Consider the following 27,142-nt stretch of genomic DNA (forward strand, 5'->3'; position numbering starts at 1 on the left):
GGTTGGACACTCCCTCCTATTGCTCAATACACCCAGACACACCCTGCTCCACAGGGAAAGTGAACGTGTGGGGTGTGTCTGTGTGTGTGTGTCTGTGTGTGGGTGTGTGTGTGTGTGTGTATGTATGAGAGTGAGCGTGCGCACACACACACACGCACACACACACACACACACACACACACACACACACACACACACACACACACACACACTTTTTCTCAGAATCAGGGTGTGTCCAGTAATTTCCCTTTCTTAACTCCCCATATCCTCCCCCATTCTCCCACACTGCACGCCCCCCTCCTCTCCTCTCTCCCCTCTATCTATAGTAAGTGTGTCTCCGTTTGCCCTAATCAGTCACGTGGGACATGGGACCACACATTGATATGAACATGGGAAACACCTCACATTCCAGACCTGAAACGGGACAATACCACTGTTATCTGTACTCTATATGGTTGAGATTGTATGGTTGTGTTCAAGTGTGTGTGTGTGTGTGTGTGTGTGTGTGTGTGTGTGTGTGAGAGAGAGAGAGAGAGAGAGAGAGAGAGAGAGTGTGTGTGTATGTCCAGGGAAACCCTGAATACTATCTGGATTATTATTATTTATTTATTTATTTTTAACTCCCAACCAATTTACATGATATATGTCATTTTTGTGGGATTTTAAAAACTAGCCTAACCTTTAGTTCCGTCCCAGTGGCAAATGTCACACATAGGGTCTACCTGGCTTTACCATGGGAACACAAATGAAGCCAACATAGATTCAACATCTAGTTACAAGAGCCTGGGTGACATTCCCAGTGTGCAGAAGCTTAAGCCTAATTTATGCTTCTTGAAGTGTCGCTCGACAAAGCATATATTATGTGAGCTTTAGTGAGCTACTTACTGTACGTAAAGATAAAAATAAGAACTTAAATATATATTTATAATATAATAATTGTCTCTCAGACATTACAACATCAGCTTACACATATCACTTTAAATGTCAAAAGCAGATTAAATGTCAATGACAAATCCTGTTGTGACATTAAATTGTCTTACAAGCAGTGTTGGAGAGTTATTCATTCAGTGGTTGAAATCGTTTCACCATAGGATAGATAGATAGATAGATAGATAGATAGATAGATAGATAGATAGATAGATAGATAGATAGATAGACAGAGACAGATAGACAGACAGACAGACAGACAGACAGACAGACAGACAGACAGACAGACAGACAGACAGACAGACAGACAGACAGACAGACAGACAGACAGACAGATAGATAGATAGATAGATAGATTGACAGAGACAGATAGACAGATAGACAGACAGACAGACAGACAGACAGACAGACAGACAGACAGACAGACAGATAGACAGATAGACAGATAGATAGATAGATAGATAGATAGATAGATAGATAGATAGATAGATAGATAGATAGATAGATACTTGAATGATCCCCCTACGGGAAAATTTGGTGTTTCAGCAGTGGAAAAAATTACAGCAAAGTTGGAAGTGCAGATACAGAATATGCATAGTAGCAATAGGCATAAAAAATAAGAATAAGGACTATATATATCCATATGTACAGTATGTGTAAAGTATAGTATATAATTGAATAAAATATGTACATACAGTACATACATCCAGTCTGTATAAATAGATATGTCTAGGAGTACACATACATACATACTTCCAGGCTGTGTATAAATGTCTAGTTACATGCATATATACAAACATGCACACCTTCACAACACTTGGAACGCTCAGGATCTGTTATGTTATGGCCGCTGGCACAGAGGAACCCCTGAACTGCTCCATATTGCACCTGGGTGGGACGAGGCTGTGACTGGAAGTGCTCACCATCTGGCACAGCTCGTCATAGAGGGGATGGGAGGGGTTGCCCATAATTGACTTCAGTTTGTCCCTTATCCTCCTCTCCACCACTGTCTCCAGGCTGTCCAGTTGTTGTTCCACAACAGACCTGGCCTTCCTCACCAGCCTGTTCAGTTTGTTTGTCTCCCCAGACCTGGTGCTGCCTTCCCAGCAAGCAACTGCAAAGAACAGTGTGCTGACTACCACAGACTTGTAGAATATCCTCAGCAGCCTGCTACACACATTGAAGGACCTGAGCCTCCTGAGGAAGAGCAGTCTGCTTTGTCCTTTCCTGTTGAGGGCCTCAGTGTTGTCAGTTCAGTCCAGTTTGTTGTTCAGGTGCACTCCCAGGAACTTTTATGAGTCCACCGTCTCAACTTCCTCCCCCTGGATGGTGATGGGGGTTGGAGACCTCTTGCTCCTTCTGAAGTCCACCACCAGTTCCTTGGTCTTGCTGATGTTGAGTTGGAGCTGGTTCTCCTCAGACCATTCAACGAATCTCCTGACCACATCCCTTTACTCCTCCTTATCATCTGCCCTGTCCAATAACTTCTGGAGGTGGCACACTCCAGAGTTGTGTCTGAAGTCAAAGGTACAAAGGAACACCTGCACCGCTCTGTTTTGCACCTGGGTGGGAGGAGCCTGTGGCTGAAGGTACTCCCCATCATCACAGCTTGTCATAGAGGGGATTGGAGGGGTTGTATTTGCCAATATTCTGAATCTGAATCTTCCTCGTAAGTCTGACTTCCCATGCATGAAAAATCACCAAAGTTTGCACATAGGTCCAGTCCTATGCCAGAGGTCCTCAACTGTCACTTCCACAGGCTTTGAGCTGGCAGGAATTATGAAGTCAATTAGGCCTACTCTGTTTTTCTCTGATTGTAACTTTCTATGACTGTAACTGTAAATTGTAAAACCTATCAAACCCAAACCCTTGCTACACTATATCAGACTGTCCTCCACAAACGATCTTCACAGATTTTTTAAATATCAAAAATTGAGCCCACAGCACATCAAAATGTTTTACTGTATGCAGCTACTGAAAATACTCACTCAATAAATCTTCAATGCTCATGAAATAAATGACAAAATTTGGTCGATGTAGTGTGACAATTTTCAGAATTGTATCTAAAAATGTGACATTTTGACAATATTTTGAAGTCTAATTTTGTCCCCTCAAACTACTGCTGTTTATACAGGAAAAAATACACTACCAACAATCCTATAGTGCAACAGAAACGTCTCCACCAATAAGATATGTTGTTGTTGGCAACCCCTCTCCAATATTGGATCCTATAGGACTACAGCTGGCTAAATTGACTGATTGATTGGTTTCCACCTGTCTAGTCTGTGTATATATAGCCTACAGCTACCCTCTTGTTTTGTTTGTTCATTATATGCTGTAGCTGTGCATTGTCCCTGGTGTTTCTTGTGCCATATTGTAAGTTTCTAAGCTTTGTCTTTTGTTCTCCACGGGTTAGGGTTAAGACCACCCCCAGCTGTTCCCTAGGGTTAGGGTTAAGACCACCCCCAGCTGTTCCCTAGGGTTAGGGTTAAGACCACCCCCAGCTGTTCCCTAGGGTAAGGGTTAAGACCACCCCCAGCTGTTCCCTAGGGTTAGGGTTAAGACCACCCCCAGCTGTTCCCTAGGGTTAGGGTTAAGACCACCCCCAGCTGTTCCCTAGGGTTAGGGTTAAGACCACCCCCAGCTGTTCCCTAGGGTTAGGGTTAAGACCACCCCCAGCTGTTCCCTAGGGTAAGGGTTAAGACCACCCCCAGCTGTTCCCTAGGGTTAGGGTTAAGACCACCCCCAGCTGTTCCCTAGGGTTAGGGTTAAGACCACCCCCAGCTGTTCCCTAGGGTTAGGGTTAGGGTTAAGACCCTCAGTTTTATTGTTTGGTCTTTGGACTAATTTCTTACCCCTTGTGGTGGTCTTACCTGTGACATTTACATGCTACGCTTGATTGCTTGTCAGTGTGAGACCATCTATGACTTTTCACATGGCAGGTACTGTAGCTCACCAAGGGTTCAAGCCCAGGGGGATGCAGAGTAAAATGCATACATACTCAGGCATTGTGCTGTGACATGATTTTTAGAGATTTTTAATCAAAGAAGGTTTAAATTATGGTCTGGACAAATACAAGAGCACACCCTAATGTATTTGTCATCGTCTCCTCGTCTTCTTCCTCCTCTTCTACCTCATGCACACTTTCTCATAGTTTCTTCGTATTGTGGCAACCCAGGGGACAGGAAAGACCACAAATGGCAGTGGCACACAGACAAGGGAAGTAAAAGTTGCAGAAAACAGGCAGAAGTTGTCTCTTTAATAAACTTAACTTAGCAGGGCTGCCAAGTTTGACCAAAAGTATGGAGTGGAATTTCTTCACTTGTCACGCGCACCCACCATGACCCCCACACTCCCCCGTGCTCTCTCGCTCGCTCTCTCTCTCTCGCTCTCTCTAGCTGAATCCCAATCTGAGTGCGCAAACCGCACTTGCGGCCCCTCGCACTTGTGGCCTGAGGCCTGAGCACTTAATTGACGTCAGCTGGAAGGGCCAGAGGGTGCAGGGCTGTGAATTAAATGGGACAGCACTTCCAGTTTAGCTCAATGCCCCTCCCACTTCGTTTTCATTGGCTGCCGCGTTCCTCCGACGCAGAGGCTGCTCTGACGCTCCCTTCAGCTCTGCAAATTGACCGATTGACGTCTGTTTTAATTTATAATAATTAAAAAATTAGGTTGGGTGGGATATGTTTGCAGCATGTGGATTTCAAGATAAATGTTGTGTTATCTGCAAATGTCATCATTTATGTGTGATGCACTGGGATCATGACTCGGATGCACTCAAGTGTCACATGAGACGCGGTGGGCTGTGGGTATTTTCTGCTCCTAAGTCCGTGAAATTGCGGACTTTCGGTAAGTGCGGTTAAAGTGTGCAAAATGGCGGCGTGGCGCACTTGTGGACCTAGCGATTCCGTTTTGGAACTACCCTGAGCCCTTGTGGACTTAGCGGGAACGCGCATGTAAGGCCACAAGGCCGCGAGTGCTCTGCACTTTCGCCTAAGTGCGCGATTTGGGATTCAGCTTCTGTGTGTGTGGGTGGCGAGATTAGGGTTCTTTCGAGTAATTTCAAAATAAAGGTCCCATTAACATTGAACTGCTAGTATTTGGGCGGTTGGTCATTGCTCCGCGTGAGAATTGTGAAGTGTGGTGCGTGAGAGTAGGCTGAAATGCGTGAGACTTGGCAGTTCTGGACTTAGTGTTACAAATGAAAGATCTCAAACAAACACATGAGGCAGCATGTTTTCTGCCTCACCCCTCCTCTGGCTTCTTCTGGCCTGGTTTTTCCCGTTTTTGGCGAGGGGACGCGGCTTGATTGCTCTGAGACGTGTGGACAATCAGCCCTTGTACAGTCATTCAACTCTATAACCCACAAGGGGTTCTGGTCTAACTGCTTAGTCAGAGCTTCACAGCACTGCTTACAAGTTGGCCTAAAATTACTACTTCCCAGGCAACTCCGTGAAAACCGTTTACTCTCGCGTAGCCGGCTGCGGTAATCTCGCTCTCATCCTGCTCACCAGCATCCGCAGGCCATGGATGTATTAATAGAACAGGCAAACTTTTTATGCGATTTCCTGGTTGCACCTTGCACTAACTACCACTAGAGGACACCCTATCCTCATATTCCAACTTTCACTTTGTAGGAACTGAAACTGTTCAGCCCACTTTACGTGTCCATTCTTCCCTCGCTCTTGACTGCCTCACTGCCGGTCTGCCCGTCTATACTAGCATTACTAGCATATATACTAGCATTGGCAGTTGGGGGAGAAGAGCTGGTTTGCATGCCTGGCAATGGTCGCTGGCATATATATATGATTGCACACAACGCACACACACACACACACACACACACACACACACACACACACACACACACACACACACACACACACACCAATCTGTTCTTTGGCTGGTTTGATGATGGGAGTGAGATGTGGGAGAGATCATCTACACATGATGATACTATGCAACAGCAGTGTGAAAAGCTGAGATGTCACACTGAGATGTCAACATGTAGGTCTACATTCTAGTCAAGGTTCATTTTTTGATTCCATCACATTTCTGCAGATTGCACTGTGAAAATGACCATGTGTCACCACTCATACGAGGTACTTGGGGGCCTGCAGGGGGTCCGTATCATCGTTCCTGTGTGTTCCTGAGTGCTGTGAATGTGGGCATGTATGTATGTATGTATGTATGTATGTATGTATGTATATTTGAGTATCCATCCATCCATCCATCTTCATCCGCTTATCCGGGGTCGGGTCGCGGAGGCAGCAGCTCCAGCAGGGGGCCCCAGACATCCCTTTCACTAGCAGCATCAACCAGCTCTGCCTGGGGAATCTTTAGCCGCTCACAGGCCAGTGCGGAGATGTAGTCCCGCCACCTAGTCCTGGGTCTACCCCGCGGCCTCCTCCCAGCCGGACACGCCTGGAACACCTCCCTAGGGAGGCGCCCAGGAGGCATCCTCACTAGATGCCCGAACCACCTCAACTGGCTCCTTTCGACGCAAAGGAGCAGCGGCTCTACTCCGAGTCTCTCCCGGATGACTGAACTTCTCATCCGATCTCTCAGGGAGACCCCAGCCACCCTCCGGAGAAAACTCATTTTGGCCGCTTGTATCCGTGATCTTGTTCTTTTGGTCATGACCCATCCTTCATGACCATAGGTGAGGGTAGGGACGAAGATAGACCAGTAGATCGAGAGCTTTGCCTTTTGGCTCAGCTCTCTTTTCGTCACAACAGTGCGGTAAAGCGACTGCAGAACCGCACCAGCTGCTCCGATTCTCCGGCCAAACTCCCTCTCCATGGTTCCCTCACTCGTGAACAAGACCCCCAGATACTTGAACTCCTTCACTTGGGGTAAGGACTCATTTCCTACTCGGAGTGGACAGGCCACCGGTTTCCTGCTGAGAACCATGGCCTCAGATTTAGAAGTGCTGATTCTCATCCCAGCCGCTTCACACTCAGTTGCGAACCTATCCAGAGAGTGCTGGAGGTCGCAGGCAGATGATGCCATCAGGACCACATAATCTGCAAATAGCAGCGACGCGATCCCCAGCTCACCGAACTACAAACCCACCTCCCCACGGCTACGCCTCGATATCCTGTCCATGAAAATCACGAACAGGATTGGTGACAAAGCGCAGCCCTGGCGGAGGCCAACACCCACCGGAAAGGAAGACGACTTACTGCCGAGGACCCGGACACAGCTCTCGCTCTGGGTGTACAGGGATTGGATGGCCCCAAGTAGGGACCCCCTTACCCCATACTCCCGCATAACCCTCCACAAGACCTCTCGAGGGACCCGGTCGTAAGCCTTCTCCAAGTCCACAAAACGCATGTAGACAGGTTGGGCAAACTCCGACATCAGTCCCTGGGGCTTTGCCACTTCCCTGACCACCACTGTCCACCACGGTGTCCGAGGGTTACCGCCCCTTGAGGTACCTATGGCCCTCAGGCCACAGCTCCCAGCCGCAGCTTCAGCAATGGAGGCTTTGAACACCGACCACTCATGCTCGATGTCCCCAACCTCCACAGGGATGCCTGAGAAGCTCCGCCGGAGGTGGCAATTGAAATCTCTCCGGACAGGCTCTTCCTCCAGACGTTCCCAGTTCACCCTCACTACACGCTTGGGTTTTCCAGGTCTGTCCAGAAGCTTCCCCCGCCATCGAAACCAGCTCACCACTAGATGGTGATCAGTGGACAGCTCTGCCCCTCTCTTTACCCGAGTGTCCAAAACACATGGCCTCATTCACACATGGCCTGTTCATTAGAGTCTCTCATACATGCTTTCAGGACCTCTCCCTCTACCAAACTATGAAAAAATGTCATTTTGACGGTGTGGATTTTCAATAATCCCATCACAAAATCCTACTGTAAGAACATTTTGACTGTTTTTCTGAATTTTGACAAGTGATTATAGGAGAAAAATAATTTTGTTCATGGGAGTGTCTCATATCCATGAGTTCAGGACCTCTCCCTCTATAACTTCATGCAAGAATATTTGACTTTTACAGTGTAGATTTTGAATAATCCCATCACAAAATCCTACTATAAGCACATTTGACTTTGAGATGGGATTATTCAAAATATTTTTTCTCCTATAATCCTCTGTCAAAATTCAGAAAAACAGTCAAAATGTTCTTACAGTAGGACTTTGTGATGGGATTATTCAAAATCTACACTGTAAAAGTCTAATATTCTTGCATGACATGGTAGAGGGAGAGATCCTGAACTCAGGGATATGAGAAACTCCCATGAACAAAATTATTTTTCTCCTATAATCACCTGTCAAAATGCAGAAAATCAGTCAAAATGTGCTTACAGTAGGACTTTGTGATGGGATTATTGAAAATCCACACCGTCAAAATGAAAATTTTTCATAGTTTGGTAGAAATATTCAGAATTACAAATATTTAGACAGCTATTCTAGCAGACACTTGTCAAACTGAGCACTAGAGAGAAAGGGGGGTGGGTGGGGGAATCAGATTGACATCAAGTGCATGAGTGGGTGAGAAATAGGCTAGTTCTGCGTCTAGCCTACCTAATTTCCGAAATACATACATTTATTTATTCTACATTATATCTTAATTATATAAATGAATGTCCCAATGTGCGATTAGCAATATCAGTGTAAGAAAAAGAAGCAGCGACTATATAAATCTCTATTGCAGAAACTGTTTCACCGTAATAGGTGCGCACCCCATTTTTGTTTTGAATTTAGAAAAAAAAAGTGCGGCTCACTTGACCGTGGAAGAAAAAAGTGTGGCTCACTTGACTGCAGTTATTTACTAATAGGAGTATGGGTCATTGCAAAGGGACAGTGTGGCCAGTATGACCAAGGATGGATGTGATGTGAAGCTGCAAAGGGCTCTCAACAATATCACAACGGAATTCACACTTGACCTTCACACTGAACAAAGGTGGGACAGATACCATGTCAGATCAGGCAGGTGACAGACTGAAGGTAGGCCGTAGTCTATGGTTTGTGTAGCCTACAACTCATGTCAGACTTCAAAGCAGATACCTGAAACAATGACTCTCAGAATTATCTCATTGTCCATCTGTGATCAAACAACAGTGTAATTGTAAAGTTTGAGAGTGACTTATGATCCTTAGTTCCCCTCTCTTTACCGAGCACTACAGTCGAGGTGAAGAGTCTTTTAATCAAAGTAAGAGGGCGGTAGTTAATATCATGGCTGTTGATTGTTTGGCCTCCTGCAGAGTGTGGACTTTGATATTAACTCTCGGACCTGCTTCCTCCATTGTCTTGCCGGGTTGATGGATAACCAAGGCACTCGCAGTGAGCACATGTCGTGCGCTAGTAGATAATATTCGCTTCCCTCACGCGGACCGGTTTGAACCAGTTAGGAACCACACGCTGCTGCTCAGCTCCCAGATCCCCATCCAAGCCGCCGTGCTAAGCACCTTTAAATCTCTCTGAGCTTATACTACTTCCTTCTGCTGGACCAGTCAGTAGATCTCCCCATTGTGTTCAATCTCTGTTTGTTTACTATTATGTATAGCGTGCAAGTTGGACGGGGTTAATAGCTGGTTAATATTAGGGAGGAAGGTTGCACGTCTGATTATTGGGTTGGGTTTGTTTGATGTGACATAATTATACAATATCCACATAATAACAGGTTCTGGCTGAATCTGAATATACTTCTACCCTTTTGTGTGAGACTGTTTAAGTGATGTGGGTGACACGTCAGTACCTGTGATAAAAAGAAAAAGGTCCTTTCAACTGCTATGTTGTGCAGTAAAGCAGCTGCATCTTTTGATGGTCTGCCAGAACTTGTCTGCCTTCATTCTGCCTTAACTTTACCTACAAGTTTTGCACCAATTAAGTGAAGCAGAATGCTTACAGAATATACAGAGATGTGGTGTATGGCCGTGGCAGACATGGATGTCCCTGTGGTTCACTCAAGTTTTCCACTGTACTGTCTGTAACATAAGCAGTGGTGGTGGTCTAGGACTCAGAGGATGATGGAGACCCAGGGACAGGGCTCCTAGCCTCCTAATAGGGCCCCATGTCTCGCCTGGAAAAGAATACATAGCAGCTGCTGCCAGACGGCCATGTCATACAGACCACAGTCACTTGCAGGGAGTCCACTCTCCAGCTCCAGCTCCAGCCTGAGCTCCAACCCTCCGCCAGCCTCAGGCTCAGCACACAGACACGGCACCAGACCTCCAGTCCCCAGCCCCAGTCTCCCCCCCCCCCCCCGGCTTCTCTGGCCAGTCTCCATGCCCTGACCTTGTCCTCAAGCCAGGATGAACAATGGGACTCCCTCCTTCCTATTCCCTGCCCATCCTTGGTACTTTCCTTTGTCTGGCACCGGTCCAGCTTCCTGTGGTACTGCAGGCTCATTGTCAGGTCGGAAGGTGTGGCCGGGGTCCACTGATCCACTTACTTGGGGATCAGTTGATCTTTTGTGTGATCTTGACAGTCAGAGTCAAGTGACTCTCACATTAAATCCACTTACCTTACAATGCTATACGTTCAAATCCAATTTACTGTACAGATATGCTGCTATGCGTGTACATGATAGATGACATGATTGAATAGTTAAAGGCGATCGTTTTGTGTAGTAGCTTAATGACACATTATAAAGTTACACCCACGGAGTTCATCCAGCCCTTTCATTCACTCAGGGTCTCAAAGGTCAGAGACTGTGAGTCTTGTGTTGGTTCCATGGAAGCTATTTGCCAGTGGTAACAGGATGCCACAATCCACCAATCCCACTGACTAACACTGTGTGTTTATTTCTACTATGGCAACGCAATCAACCCTACCGGTGGCCCTCACCCTTCTTTCTCCAACTTCTGGTATTATCAGTCTCGCTGTGTGTGTGTGTGTGTGTGTGTGTGTGTGTGTTTGTGTGTGTGTGGGTGTGTGTGCGCGCGTGTGTGTGTGTAGGGGAGGGGGGAAAGGAGTTTCCTCGTCCATGTCGTTAACATCGTCATGGAGATACTAAGGCTCATGGGCTGCGGTTGATCAGACAGTTTAACCATGGTAACCAGACACAGCGGGGTGAAGGCCAGTATTTACTACAACGTGTCTGCCTCTCTGGCAATGATATACAGAGACAGCAACAATGTGTGTTTATATATCCTCATATGCTATGTAATGGAATGTACATTGCTTGTTTTTGTCCCACATTACCATTTGAAATCATGAACTGGAAGGGTGTCCTTTGTAGCAAGGTTATTATAGTTAACAAAAACAAACTAAAAAACAAAAACTAGATATAAAAAAACATTTTAGCTAGCTAAAAATAAAAACTAGGCTTTACAAAAAAAAACGATAACTATTTAGAGGACACTAACTCTGAAATGTCACCCTGACCCCCTCCCTATGGCAGGAGCAGTGACCCTAATATGATCCACCTGATACCGTGGTGTCTGGGATGTGTCGCCCCACCTCAACGCTCTGATTGGAGAATGCGTGGACAGATGAGGCATGGTCTTCAGCATGCTTAGTGCAGCCAGCCGTGACTGGGCGGTTTGAACCGGTTCTGTATAACATTGACTGTCTGGGTGTTTCATGTGGGAGAGGGAGAGAGAGATAGTGATGCAGTCATTTAATCTGCATGCTCAGGCCTGTCCCTGGGGGCAGAGAGAGAGAGAGAGAGAGAGAAAGAGGGAGAGAAAGAGGAAACACAGCTCGCCTGTCCTCTTTGTGTGTCATCAGCACTGCCGCCAGCATCTCTTTCCCATTGTTGACCAGCCCTCGTTCTCCTCGAGACGTAGCGCCGGGTTATGAAATTCTTTCCCCTTTCTGAAATAAAAGGATCCATTATATTTGTTCATCCCCTCACAGATTTCTCATCAGACATTAAAAGCCCTTCTGGGAAAGAGCTCATACTTGCTCACTGACTGGTGATTTATCACAGTCATTTACCGTCACGGACAAGGAGCTTTATGACCATGGAACTGAAAACGTTCCTTTTGCACATAGGTTCTAAAACGTAATCACGTGCACTCTGTTGTTTTCTGTGCCAGAGTGAGCAAGCTGATGAGTACACCTGTGTCACTCTCAGGCAATCAGGCATAGCCTACTGGCAATATTGCAAAGTATGACTAATGTTTACGAGCTTCGGCATTGGCAGTTCAGTGTTCCAGTGTTTCCCGCTACAGACGAGCTGTGCTGTGGTTTCATATTTCCGTTCCTGTTTCTATGCCTCTCTGTCCCCTGTTGTCCCTGTCCATCTCACTTCCCCTGCCTTGTCTCTATCCCTGTCACTACCTCTGTCCCTGCCACTACCTATGTCTCCTTCCCAGCCCCTGTGTCTTTGTCCTGTCACTACCTCTGCCCCTGTCCATGCCACATCTCTCGTCCCTATCTCTGTCCTCATCACTACCTCTGTCCCTGTCCATGCCTCACCCCTTGTCCCTGTGCTCTCATATGCCCCTGCGTCTGTCTCTCTCCCTGCCCCTGGCCTATAAATACATATTTCTGGTCCTGTCACTTCCATTTCCCCTGTCCCTGACTCCCTGCCAGCCATCAGAAGGAATGTGTCCACTTTGCTGGCTTGGCTGTTGGCTTTGGAGGTGTGCCATGGATAAGCAGCGGCCTCTGGGAATTCACATACCCACACACACACACAGACACACACACACACACACACACACACACACACACACACGCACACACACACACACACACAACCGCCCCACACACACACAACTTCCCTTCTTCGTTCTCTACACTAACTCCCGGTAGCAGCTCACTGTGAAAACAGTCCCCTCCAGGCCATGGTCAAGCCTTATACCCCTTCCCGACCACTGCTCTGCTACCTCGAGGCAAATGGTTTCCCTGTCACTCCGAGGCCCCTGCAGCCAATCGACCCGGTCAGCGCTCTTCTCTGTCCTGGCCCCACAGTGGTGGGATAAACTCCCCACTCACGACAGGACAGCAGAGTTGCTTCCCATCTTTCGCCGCAGGCTCAAAACTCACCACTTCAAGAAGTACTACCTTGATCCTCCCTCCTCTTCCTTAGCACCTATTGTATTTGTATTTGTTGCACTTTTACTTTAGCACTAGTTATGCTCTTAGATTCCCGTTTAGAAAGGAGATGCACTTATGATTTCTGACGACTATAGTTCTCTTTACTACCTACATGGAATCTACTTATTGTAAATCACTTTGGATAAAAGCATGTGCTAAATGACTTATGGGAATGGAATGGAATAAAGACATGTTTACTGCCAGTGTTGTAAAGGCAATCACTCTTCACATCAATGGTGCTTTTACAACTGTGTTTCCGGACTGTAAACATTCCGTTATTGGCAATAAGCTTTGTTATTCCCTGGAGTTGTTGTGACATGCATATTTCCTGTTGTGCGTGGTCCCTTCTGTTTTGATTCTGGTTTGCAGAAATGTGAGGAATGATGTTTCTCTCTTTCTCTTTGTTTTCAGATTTTCTCTATGCTGTTGAAAGATACATTTCCTTCAAATAGTGTGTTTAACCAGTGATATAATTCTGTACTGCCCTAATTAGCAGGTCAATGTCCAAAACAGTACAGTCTTATGATAAAGACGTCTGTGCTTATCTCCTCTGTCTGCCAATAATATCAAGATTTTACAGACAAGGAGCAGATTACACAAAGGCTGTTTCTCTCTCTCTCTCTCTCTCTCTCTCTCTCTGTTCTGATAAGTAACAGAACTGATAAGCAGAGCGTGTGAATCTTCTGATAAGCAAAATAACTGATAAGTGTCTGAATCTTCTGTTGTACTGGTGTGTTGATAAACATCTGTAAATAGGCCTGGTGACTGCATGAGACAACGCACAGTCTTTAATTACAGTGATTGATTCCTTCTCCCCTCTGACAGAGAAGTAAACAAGCTGACTTACGTAGTTGACACAGTAGCCCGCATTAGGAAACACATCAGCCAGAGTTTCCCCATTATCACTCTGGCTTCTGGTGTGGCCACCAATAGGGCCCTCATGGTAATTGTTGGTTTTATTGGCTTCCTCCCTACGAAGCAGCGCAGGCAGCTAAATGATCACATTATGTAACACATTATGTGTCCGGCATTGTTCCTGGGTCATAAAGCTGTAAAAAGATAACGGAGCATTTCAACATCACAACAATATTTGATACATACAGGACAGAATCTAAATTAAAATAGCTGAAGGAATTTGATTGAGAAATGAGTGTGGGGGGGGGGGGTTGAAAAGAACATGAAAAGAACATGTGCTCATGGAACGTGGAACAGTACTGTACGCATGGAGACCCTGCTGCCAACCAAAGACCCACGGGATGGGGAGGAACACGAGAGAACAGCTTACCTCATCACAAACTGACAAAAATACAGTTTTACACCTTTGTTTATAACACCATTATCAACTCTCCTGATGTTCTTACTGATGAGAGAACAGATACTGTAGCAGTTATCATGTCTGCATATGCTATCACATAATATTTCAGACACTATCAAGTAAAAAAGGCTGGCACATGGGAATTGAGTTACCAGCACTGACCTTGTTGTTTCATCTGGACTGCTTTAATAATGAGTCTTCTACAGTGACATTTTCTGGAAGTTGTTGACTAAATCACTTATTTTCTCCATGTATACATATGTGAAGATGGAACAGTTTTGAGACTACAGTTTACTGGGGGAATACACTGTCTCCAAAGACTTGACCCCAGGGGGGAAAATGATGACATGACCTTTGGCCCCAGTTAAATTTAGCGTCCCTTTGTTATGATGAATACTGAACACTTGGCGTGTAGGGGAGGGAAGGTCAGTGGTTTGGGACCCCACCTCCTGTTTCCCTGACAAGAGATTTCATTGTGTGCTCTGCCTCTCTGTCTCAACCCTCAAGTACTTTTGGGTCATAAATATGCCAGTTTCCCATGACTTCCCTTTCCTGAACTGCACTAATATTCTCTGTCTCCGGTCAAAAAGGCCATGCCAGCCAGAGACAGACAGGTCTTCTGTGGCGACACTGTATTCAGACAGACAGGCCGACGGAAGAGAAAAAGACAAAGAAGAATGAGCATGAGGGTCTGAGTATTGTTCAGCTCATCACAGTAGTTCAATGCCAAATACCTGACATTCCATGCCAAGTTCACTATAAGCCCCAGAGACTACTGGCATACCAGCTGATCTGCTGAGAGAGCCAACAGCTCTCACTCTCCACTTCCATATATGGAGTAAGAAAACACTTTGTGACACACGCCAGTGTTGGGGACTTCCCCCTTCAATTGAGGGACATACGCTACTATAACTACTAAAGAAGGAGAAGCACTTGAGGTTTGGCGTCCCGTGTGAACATACAGGATGCAAGCCCTGGAGATGTGTGTACACAGTAGAGTTTATATATTCGGTGTTCATGGGAACGCCTATCCATCTTATCAGCAGAAACAGAGTAGGCTCTTCCCTCATGCAGACATGCCGGTAAACACTCAGAAAACTGAAGCAGACCACCTTCCTTACACTGGAAACACAGGGACGGGGGACAAATTCGCTGGTAGTTACAGTAAGCCCTCTAAGTGCAGTTGTAGAATGGTGTCTATATTTTTCTTGGTAACCCTATAGTGGATCTGTCACAATATTTTAAGTAAAATATCATGATCTTATAGTTTTTCTTTCTAGAAGGTGTTGCTTCTAGAAATATAATGTACCCCTGTTGGGAAAAATAGGAAAGGCAGACAAGATACATTTCTCAGAAGGATGAGGCCGGGGTACAAGAGCCAACCGCTTACTACAAGCATGAATTTCAATATAAGGCAGAAAAAACATCCAGTTTCATCCATGATTCAATAAACATGCTTCTATAAACAACGTAAGGATTTGCTGAAGAGCCTGTTCTGTTGGTCTCTTCAGGAGCTGCTCTTACATTATTGACAATATGCTGTTGCAGTCTGTTTACACTGATGCAGAGTGTAAACCGACAACTAACAATTTAGATCACTGTAAATGAGACAAGTCTATTTTTCTACATCTTATAATGACAACAAATGTGCTGTGTTTTAGCCTACAGTAGTTTATTACAATTTACAGTTTGGTCATTTAGCAGACGCTTTCATCCAAAGCGGCTGACAATGTTTTTGAGCTAGTGTTGGGGTTAATTATGTTTTTGAGCTAGTGTTGGGGTTAATAATGTTTTTGAGCTAGTGTTGGGGTTAATAGGCAAAGGGGCCTTCTCTGGAGCGGTAGGCAAGCAACCCGACGTTTGCAAACAGATTTCATCATGCTTCTCACTGTGCACTGGGGTTGAGCTCAGCTCATCTATAATTACTATAGCAGCACAGCGCCTAGTGCGCACAAAGGAGAGGGGCGGGCCTTGCGGGTGTGTAGAGCCGCCAGTGATGTCATTTGTATGTGGGTCTTGGCAGCGTTGAGCGTCCCTAGCAGCCCTTTATAAGCGCAGGCTGAGCTCTCAGCCTCCACTCACTCCCAGCTCGATTGCTCAGGCGACAGTTGCCCTCCCAACAGCTCAAAGGAGTTGATGAACCAGCTTCGGAGACAACTACAACCGTTGGAAGAAAAGGCAATATGTCTAGCTACGTCTCGTCCGACTGCCGCCGTGTCAGCCCTTCGGTCCACGGGAACAAATTCGACACAGCTTATCGCAAGAAAGCTGTGCCCAACATCTTCGAGAACGTCAACCAGGACGCACTGATGAGGCTGTTCCAGAAAACGGGGGACATGAAAGCCGAGGAGAGGGTGAGAAGCATCTTCTCCTTCACCCAAGACCCAGATGAGACTGCCAAAGCACTGATGGCGCTGAAGCAGCGAAAGAAGGACAAGTTCCTCCAGATTGCGGGAATGGTTCGGCATCTGCTGAAACTGCGTTGACTGTTTGCTCTCGGCTCTGCATGAGCTGAATTGAGTGTCCTTCAATATGACCGAGAACCGGACAGGTGATGGAGACCTGTCGCCAGGAATGGAACGTCGTGCACGCACTAAGCTACAGTCAAGACACTGGCCTTTTCAAGAGGGCAACAAAGCGTGACTATTCGATGAAGATAAGATGAGCTCCGTACGAGATGAAAGCAGAGGGTCGCGAGGATACATCGTGATGGAGGGAGAAAGAGAGAGGGAGATGGATTGAATGGAAATACTAGTGAGAGCTGTCCCTGTAGTTACAGACAGGGAGGCTCTCATACAATATGTTCTTCTTGAGACATTATGCATTCTTGTGAATGCGTGACTCTGCACCTTATAGGTGTTTATTTGCTGGAGCACAATATGAGCTAAAATGTGCCGAAGAAACTGCCTGAAAATGTTCTGTGAAAACATGCCTCGTCTCTGATCAGTTTAATTTTGTGATAGCCTACCTGCTAACACTGTTCATTGGTGTATTTATCACAAACATGTTATAGCACCAGGACATGCATTAAAGGAATGTCTTTTTGCAATACCAATAAATTATTTTTCCCAAAAACCAACTCGTTTGTCCTTATTCTATATATCAAACGACTCCATGACGTCGTCAGGTTTCATATCATGACATTATCACTTTTGTAGGCCTACAATTTCTCCAAATTAGTACCCCTAGAATATAGACCTCTGTTAAGATAAGCTCATCACACACAATGTAAATATTTATGTTAACCTGCACCTGCTGTAAATTCATACAGATACATATTAATAGTATATGTTTTTCTTTTACACACAGACCAAACCATGCAGGCTAACTGGTCACGTGTGTGTATTTTTTTTTACACGTGTTTCTTATTATGAAATCAAGGTTTTAAAAATGTGTCAGCACAGAAACCATGGATATACTGTATGTGGTCATATTTACAGAAGGATGACCTAGAATGGAATAATCAAAGCATACTGAAATTCTCACAGCAGAGACTGCTCAATTTCTCATACAAAAAAGGCACATGGTACCCATATCATGCTCAGGATTATTTTTTCTCTCTCTCCCTTTTCCCTCTTTCTCTCTCTTCCTGGTGAAACAAGGGCGTTTGAAGGGAGGTAAAGTTACACGTGGCTTCATCTGTGGTTCACCTTCATCGGGTTTCCCTACTCCATGCAGCCTTAGCAAACCGGTGCAAACCAGTTTGGCTGGGTATGGTCTGATGGACAGCAGTGTGTGTCGTGTGTATCTCACCATGGCTGCAGGCTCCCCAGATAAAGGCTAGCCAGTAATACTGGGTTTATGCCTGCTGCACACATGACACTCCCTGTCTCTGTCCATAGACAGTACAGGAGACACAGTCGGGCTGTCATCTATTATAATGACTGTTTCACCAGTATTTCAGTAATAGCCTATACTGTAAACACACTCTTTCAACAGTTGAGCAAGTATAATATGCTACAACATTTCATCACATCATTGTGCTGTATGGGCAAGCTTAGCTGAAGCCATGAGGATCAGTGAGTGGATGTTTGCTAATCTCATTGCAGTGATAGTGCCTCTCTGCCGGCTCAAACCAGTTCTGGGGATGCGTCATGTGACATCTGAAAGCATACCTGACTCCTGCATGTGCAACAGCAGGCACAGAAAACGCCCACAACCAGGCCCCAGGGTGAGGATTTCTCAGGTGAATAATCACCTGAGCCGGAGGCATGCCAATGCCAAATGTTCATAAACACACCTCACACACCGCAGACGCTCACTCGCTCTTTACAGGCAGCACTGTGCTCTCTCTTGTCCTGTCAGGGCGTTATTAAAACATGTTCAGATCAAGTAGCTAGTAGTAACACTGATGAAGGTCATAGTAGCGAAACGTCTATTGTGAATAAACCTTATTGTAAGTAGAGACAGAGTGCGGGAAACTTTTCTTTATCAGATCAAGTAGCTCGTCATGACCTGATGAAAAGAGACAGGTATACTGGATATACAGTGTCAGAATTCACAGTTTAGATTCAATTTTATTTTCATTTAGAGTTCACATTGAGAGTTTTATTTCCTAAACTGAAATAGTCTTTCCCGTTTGGCGCCTCTGTAGGACAGCATTAATTGCCAGCTTGTCCTTTTATGGTCCTCCAGTTGTTTAGGAAGAGAAAACTAAATATTTGAAACAGTTGTCTTGAGGACCTGGTGATATGTTTGCCGGTTCTCTCCCACCCTCTTCCTGCCTTTCACAGAGCTCAGCTCAGCCTCTTTGATGTCAGAAGACACTGTAGCAGACGACCCTCTAGTCTAGTCCCTGTTGGGGCCATTTCCATGGTGACAGGAAAAACCAGTGTATGAGACAAGGAGACAGAGAGAGAGAGGGACAGAGAGAAAGACGAAGAGAGAGAGAGAGGGACACAGAGAGAGAGAGGGACAGAGAGAAAGAGGGAGAGGACGAGAGAGAGAGGGACAGAGAGAGGACGAGAGAAAGAGGGACAGATACAGAAATAGAGGGAGAAAGAGATGGACAGAAAGAGACAGAGATAAAGAGACCGAAAGGGAAAGAGAGAGAGAGAAAAAAGAGAAAGAGACAGAGCATGAGACAGAGGGAGGGAACGGGAGAGAGAACGAAAGGGAGACAGAGAGGCGGGATTCCCCAGGGACCTGGGATTCCAGTGTGAACCGGTTGAGATCTGGTTCAGAGATGAGGAACTAAGCATGAGCTGTACGCTCTCTGTTAGGATTAGTCAGCATAGTCCTCATGACTCACAGTTAGTCACTTGATAAGAAACCTCCTCCTTCGTCTACACTTGGTTCATATTAACCAACGCTTCAATATAACTCCTATCTCCTTTACCTCCCTTTATTTCTAAATACATATTTCCACAACGTCATATAAGCTAAGAGGCAGCAGAGTTGAATCATAGAATAGTTTATTGGATCAAATAAAGTTGTGTGGGAGTTGAAAACTATTCTCTCTCCAAACAGCTGTTTCTGAATACAACACAGACAGATAGAGGTTACTCCCTGACCGGAAACATGATAACGGTAAGCATGGTAAGTTCTGGTAAGAACTCAGTGAACTGTGTCTGCCTGCACAGCAACTCCTTTGATCCTCAGCATTCCCCACAACAAAAAGTAATTGCAATTTTATGGAGCTCGTTATTTGAAGGTGGGTCATATTAGTCCTAAGTAAAAACCTGTGAATGACTATTCAGGCTGTCACTTTCAGAGCAACTCAAGCACCCTCCTCCTTTTTCACTGCGCTGACTCGCGCACGCTCCGCGACGTGGCCTGTGTTTGACGCTTTTTGTCCAAAGCACTCAGGGTTGCTATGTCCTACTTTTCTCACCTTCTTCCGCCACTCTCTCGCTCTGCCATGTGTCCGAAGCAGCTGGGTCGCTGGCAGAGTGAGAAGGGTGCGGGGTCACAGGTCACGGCAAGGTGGGCAGCGGGCACTATACAGGAAAGAAGGGGCTGTTTGAGAAGAGAAATGACAGTGAAGAACAGGCACTGAACCAAGCTTTTCCTTTGCGTGCCGGAGCCGGTGACTCATTTCATTTCATTTCCCCCCAGGGGCCAGCTAGCCTGTCACATCAGCAGGACTAGCTCATACTGTAGCGCCGGCACAAAAGAAAGGCACAAAAACAGTACGCATTCTACAACCCTTGAAAGGGATTCCCAGCATCTGGCGCATTGTTGTCACCGCTAGTCACCGGTGAATGTCGCTAGTCACTGGCGAATGTCGTGGACAGAAAAAAACACCTGACTCTTGTTGGAGGGCTGTTGTTTCTGGATGAATCGGTGTATTGTGTGTGTAGGATATGGGCTGGCCTTACATTGATGTCAGTTTGTGTTTGCGTCAGTCGGCTGCGTTGGAGCTGACCCTCGCTGCCCTCACAGCACCGACAGGGCTGAGCATGCAGACACATTGACGCTCTGTTCAGATTCCAATCAAAACATCCAGGCCGTTTCGCAGCAGCCTACATTGTCCCCCGGTGTGTCTTCCTTTCTCTATGGGTACAGCAGGAGTGTTGATTCGACAACTGGATAGTGATCTGATCGTGAGGCACACATATTATTATGACCACATATACGGAAAATGTTGAAAATGTCGAAAACAAGCACATAGTTCTTGGTGCTGATGATGGACACATCCCAAGAGTTCAGTGACTTTGTAAGACAAATACAAACTGAAACCGTTCTATCAGACTGGAACATCGAAACCACAGGCACATTCCAGGAAAAAGACAAAACTGTGTGTTTTTATGAATTTGTTCCATGGACTGCAGTGGTATGCTGGTTCATTTGAAAAAAGCAATCTGCCTCCTGGCCCTGGTTCAGGTTGGTTTACTATTCGGGGCTATACCCTGGTATACCTCCCTGCCAGGGACCATTCATTACGCCATAGACTTTTTTCACTCGGTGTACATTACCGCATCTACAGACAATATTATTTGGTTACTCACTGAAGACATTTTTCACAGGAGAGCATAGTGAGTGGTAAGATTACACCCTGCGCTTCTTGCCTCGGAAAACCACTTTAGCATAATTTTCCCAATGCATTTACGTATGCCCCATTGACTGCCATTGTAGCCCAGTGAGAGCCTGCATAAAAACTGCAGTTGTACTTTACTTAAATAATGGAACGATCAGTGAAATTATGGTCTCCCTCTCTCTCTCTGTTTCAGGTTCATGGTAGACAGACCAAAAAATAGGGCTAAATGTCTAAAATAGCACACTACCCATTTAAGTGCAAAATGTTGCTGTTTATATAAAAGGTGGACCAGGGCTATTTGCCTCCTACCTCTTGAACATCTCACTACAATAGAAAAGATGTACTATTCTACACATACTATTTAAACATCTTAGGAGCTTGTCCTAGTTGAATGCAAGAGTTGTCTTCTAGGACTTGTGTGAGTATCAGTTCTGACCTGCCCATAGGAGCGGTGTTAGCAGATAGCGTGCTAGACTGAGACTCCCAACAGTGAAGATCTGACTTATTGTAACCTCATTCTCCTCTCCCTGCCCCTGCCAGGACTGACTGTTCTCTGGACTCGTGTGTGTGATGAGTCCCTGGAGCCGGTGTCCTGTTCTGGACTTGGCTTTGCCCAGGGAGGGACGGGAGAGAGGGGGTGCCTGGTAAGTTCACCTCCATTGTTCATCTCTGTCTGTGTGTGAGCATTTGTTGTCTGTTGTATGTGTGTGTGTGTGTGTGTGTGTGTGTGTGTGTGTGTGTGTGTGTGTGTGATTATCCGTCAGTGTGTGTGTGTGTGTTCTAGGGAGGCGCTCAAGAGAAGCCCCTTTTCCTGTGTGGCGCTGGGGTTCCTCCCGGGGCTGGGCGGTCGGCAGGCCCTGCAGACAGCCTGTCTCGTTCCAGTTCCACCACGCGGCCTTGCCATTGTTCTCCCCTTCACTCCTTCGTCCTGCCCCCCCCCCGCCCCCCCCCCCCCCCCGCCTCCTCCTGCTCTGCCTCCAGCAATGCAGGTGCAGCTGTGTCTGGGCCCGTGGAGGAAGCCAGGGCCCAGCACAATGGCAGGCCTCAGCTCCTATTTATACATCAACTTATACAGTTCTGTGCTTATTTTCTGACAAAATGAATTGTGTGCAAGGACAATATTGTAAAGACGAGTTATAAAAAACCCCTAGGGAACTATATATAGGGTGAAGGACTCAGACCAGTGCTTTGTTAGTTGTGTTGCATGGAGGGAGTCGGCCTAAAATGCCTCGGAATTCCCCTCGACTTTGGTCTCGGCTTGTCGTTTTTGGAGGGGGAATTCTCTGAGTTTTGGCACATAGAGAGAGGCATGACCTTGGCCTACACAGATACATTACCTCTTCCCTTTGTTTACACTTACTGACCCTCAGTGAAGTTCAGGTACTGAAGGACACTGTGATGTAATGGGAGAATATATCATAATAGGTGCCATTCCAAGGGTCAGGAGTTATCAGTTTTGGTCAGGTACAATCTTGATTGCAGATAACAGGCTCTCTGTTGAATCTGAGGAAAACATTGACAATCACATGGTCAAGCTTGACACTTGTGGGGCTACAATGCAGGTGGAAGTGCTGAGATGGTAGTACTGGCTGCAGAGAGATTAGACTTATAGGCCACTCACTGGGTGTATGACGTCAAAAAAGGTTTCTCTCTCTCTGCACTCTGGACTGTAAACGAATGATAGGGGCCACGTCCCCACATGCTGATATTGAACCTTGGAACATCTTGGAACAGTGTATGTGTGTATTACACGCTCATATTCTAAACGCCTCCCCGTGTCAACTGTCTTCTTCACCCCAAATACTCTCATGTCAACTGTCATCTTCACCTCAAAAACTCTTTTAAGTGGTAGTTGAAATGTGATAGTAGCTATTAGTCTTTATAAGCACTCCTTTAGTACTGCCAAAGTAATAAAGTAATCAACCTAATTTGCAAAGCAATACTGTATCATTTATATGATCCGAGATATTGCACAAGATGTACAAGTACAAGTGTACATCATCATCTACGAGGCAGTGTACAACTCCCAGTCTGGAGTGGCCCCTTCTCCTGGAACCTACGCACGCTCCACCGCCTCTGGTTCATTTACAGTACGGTAGCCCTCGTTTGATCTTATCCTTTGACGGGCATTCACTTTCACAGTTCCTCAGCACTTAACAATGGCTGCTTCAGCCCCTCGTCTCGCCTAACATCTATCAGCTCACGACAGGAACTTGATAAAGGGAGAGGAAGGCGATAAGGCCATATTGCTCTGTGGCCATGATCCATATCGGTTTGAGGGAATGTCAGGCGCTGCACCAATTAAGGAAAGAGTGGACACTTCAAAAAACAACATCCAAAGATGTATGGAAGAGAAAAAGGACATGGACAGTGCCTCGGTTTCACCAATCTATTTTGGCCATCAAATAAAGCTTTCCCTCTCTCCATATCTCTCCCTTAACCACCATTAAGATCACAATCAGCGCCAGGCATCATCAGCATTGGCCCACTGTCATACTATAGATCACCTCCCATCAGATCAACCCATTAATCAGGGAGAGAGAGAGACCGAGAGAGAGGGAGGATAGATAGAGAGAGAGGGATTGAGAGAGAGGGATTGAGAGAGATAGAGAGAGGGAGGATAGATAGAGAGAGAGGGATTGAGAGAGAGAGAGAGAGGGGGGGGGGGGTAGAGAGACATACAGTACTGTACTGTAGTTCATCTCTCATCAGCCTCAACCCATTAATCAGGGAGAGAGAGACAGAGGGAAAGAGAGAGGGATAGAGAGAGAGAGAGAGAGAGAGAGAGAGAGAGGCAGAGGTTGTGTGTGACCACGGCTGATGATGAGGGATGTTAATCTGTGTAGTGATAGTGGCAGCCGAGCGTAGTAGTTTAATCTGTGTAGTGATGGTGGCAGCTGAGTGTAGTAGAGTTGACGAGGCCTCTGGCTGCCACCACATGATGAGAGAGTGTGTGACCTCCATAGTAAGACCTCTGAGAGGGAGATTTATGTGGAAAATGCAGGAATGAAGAGGACTGTAAGAGTGTAAGTAAATGGGTCAGTCTGTACTCAGTACTCAGTCTGGAGGGTGACCCTCCAGTGGTTATGACACTGACCTCTTAACGGGCCTCTGGAACTGGAGCCATAGTTGTGAGGTACATTTTCTAAACCACCTGGTGGTATATGAATTAAATGTCCATATTTACACACTTCCAACAACACTGTCAATAATTGCAGAGTTCACCACATCAACAGTGGTTATGGAAGGGTTGAGAAAAAAAGTTTGGACGCAGCACAAAATAACAAAAACATTGGGGAAATTTGATATTGACTGTGTGTTCGAGAGGACCGCTAAAATAACAAACTCTAGAATGCACTCTGGCCTCCACACAGACAATAACACCGGGGTTCCTCGGGGGCGGAGGTCAAAACAACATGGCAGATGTTCTGTGCTGAGTGGACTACATCCCAGGCATCAGGCTGTGCACAGACTCTGTATCAGCAGACAGCACTCATACCAGCAGCCAAGGGTAAAGAAGACAAAGCAGGCAGAGGCAACTATGGCCACAGAACCGGTTTGAAACCTGTTCAGATTAACCCCGCCGGTCGAGTCACGGTCGAGTTGCTGGGAGAGCACAACACCTTATCCCAGCAGCCTGGCACCTAAAGCTCATAAGCAGCTCAGCTGTCAGTCGGCTATGCCCCACGCCCGAAAACAAAATCCAAGGGCTAAAAATCATCTCAACAATGACAGTTCCTTTCTCAGCATCGTCAGAGACCTTGGCGTGTTTTAGTGGCAGCTTTGCCACTAGTTCTTCCTGGTTGGTTCTATTCTGTTATGGTATCTTAGCTACAGCACACTATGGAGCAGATCCAACTTAAAGGGGTAGTGTGCTATTTTGGACATTTAGCCCTATTTGTGGTTTGTCAACCTGAAACATAGCGACCATAATTTCACTGATCATCCCAGTATTGAGTATCTTATCTGAGACTAGTATTTTACTAGTCTCAGTATGCTCTCCTGTGAAATGTATCGCAATCTGAATATTTTTACGTGTTTGGCATGGCTTAGACATAGCATTCCCCTGGCACTTGTTTTCACTGCTCCCACGGAGGACTATGTGCAAGTCAACCTAAAAATATTAGAAAATATAGAATTTTCACAGGAGAGCATACTGAGATTACACCCTGTGCTTCCTGTCTTGGAGAAGCATATTTATCATAATTTGTCCATGCATTTACATATGCCCCATTTACTTCCATTGTATCCCAATGAGAGCCTGCATAAAAACTGTAGCTAGCTCAATACTTAATTATGGTCTCTATGTTTCAAGTTCATGGTAGACAGACCACAAATAGGGCTAAATGTCCAAAATAGCACACTACCCCTAAATGTCCAACATAGCACACTACCCTTTTAATGTGTCCCATAAGTGCCCTCTGACACACAGCTGGACAGCAAGTATCCCCCATCTAATCCCTATCAGCTTTTTGTTGCAATAAGTGAGTCAAAATATAAAGTATGCACAGGTATGTGGAGAGTACAAAAAATATATACATACAGTATGTATAAAATATAGTATATAAATACAAATAGTATAAATATGTATAATGTATCATAAAAATAACAACAGTAATAATAATACTAATATATATGTACATATACATGCATACACATTAATATACATACAAGAGTAAAAGTACTGATATACAGTAGACCTACAGTACTGTACCATTCAAACATTGGGCTGCCATAAAAAGTGTCAGCACTAAGCTGATTATAATTGAGTAGTGAGTCCTGAGGTAGGGGTTATGTCACTGAGCAAGGTGTAAACTTCATCTGATTATCAGGTTAAGGAGTTCAGGTGCAGGAGTGTTTGTAGAGCAATTTAATTTAAAATAAGTAAACCTTTTAGCTCAACTCAACTGCTCTGAGATGTTTAGTTTCCTCAATCAATTTAAGTAAATTGAACTCTATGCTACAGTGGAAAAGCTTTCTGTCGATAATAGCATTGATTGCTGAGACTATATATATATATATATATATATATATATATATATATTGCTGTGCAAAAATAATCTGATCCAGAGCCTATGAAGTCAGGTTAAAACCTCCGTTCAGTTCAATGCTTTCACTTTAACTCCTTCAAGTCAAGCTCTCCTCCTCCCATGCAGAAGTGACACAGGCCCAGGGCTGTGGTGCAGTGTTACTCTAGTGACAGCTGATTTGTCAGACTGCTGACTCAATTTTGTTTACTGCCCTTCACAGGATAAACATTCCACCACCCTCTCTCTCCCCACCTGGCTTTACACACAGCCCTAGCAAACTTGGACAGGAAAACATGCCTGTGGACCTTTAGATAAAGAACACTGCCTCTGCTGACTGTGTGTTTACAGACAATACATCACCATCACCTGCAGTTAGAGTGCACGATGCAGCCTGAATAGAGGTCTGGATAGATGCAGAGTACTGAGTGCCATCTAGTGTTGAAACAGCAGGCTTTTATGATTCTGATAGTTGTTACTTGTGGCCCTATGTAACTGGCTTCAACACTCTTGGAATCTTGTTCTAACGATAAGAGTGCTAAAAATGAAGAAATTAGAGATTATGCAAAAAAAAGCAGATTGCACAGCAGTGGCCCCGGCTACTGCTGTGTCCTGGATGCCCTAGTTCTCCCCCCTGCCTCTGTAAACTGCACACAGCCTCTCCTGACATTCCCAATATCCAGGTGTTCCTTGCCATACTGTATGTGATGCATTAGGCAAGGCAAGTTTATTAAATAAACTTGATGTATAGCACATTTCAGCAACAAGGCAATTCAAAGTGCTTTACATGAGACATTAAAAGCATCAAGACAAAGTGCAACACATAAAAGGTCATATGCAAACGAAATGCAACGAAATATGCAACGAAATACAAAAAAGGACATTTAA

General features: G+C 45.5%; 1 protein-coding gene across 1 annotated transcript; it reads left to right on the forward strand.

The window, feature by feature from the left end:
- The first annotated feature begins 16,341 nt into the window (after positions 1-16,341).
- tcima (transcriptional and immune response regulator a) lies at positions 16,342-17,312 on the forward strand. The gene has a single exon (XM_084457134.1). The coding sequence runs from the start codon at positions 16,432-16,434 to the stop codon at positions 16,732-16,734; it is 303 nt and encodes a 100-aa protein (XP_084313260.1). The 5' UTR covers positions 16,342-16,431; the 3' UTR covers positions 16,735-17,312.
- The last annotated feature ends 9,830 nt before the right edge of the window (positions 17,313-27,142 follow it).

The sequence above is a fragment of the Borostomias antarcticus genome (genome assembly GCF_949987555.1).
Source record: "Borostomias antarcticus genome assembly, chromosome: 23".
Lineage (NCBI taxonomy): Eukaryota > Metazoa > Chordata > Actinopteri > Stomiiformes > Stomiidae > Borostomias > Borostomias antarcticus.

What these genes read in the sequence shown, in the direction of transcription:
- tcima (XM_084457134.1), top strand. Translation starts at nt 16,432, where the DNA reads ATGTCTAGCTACGTCTCGTCCGACTGCCGCCGTGTCAGCCCTTCGGTC.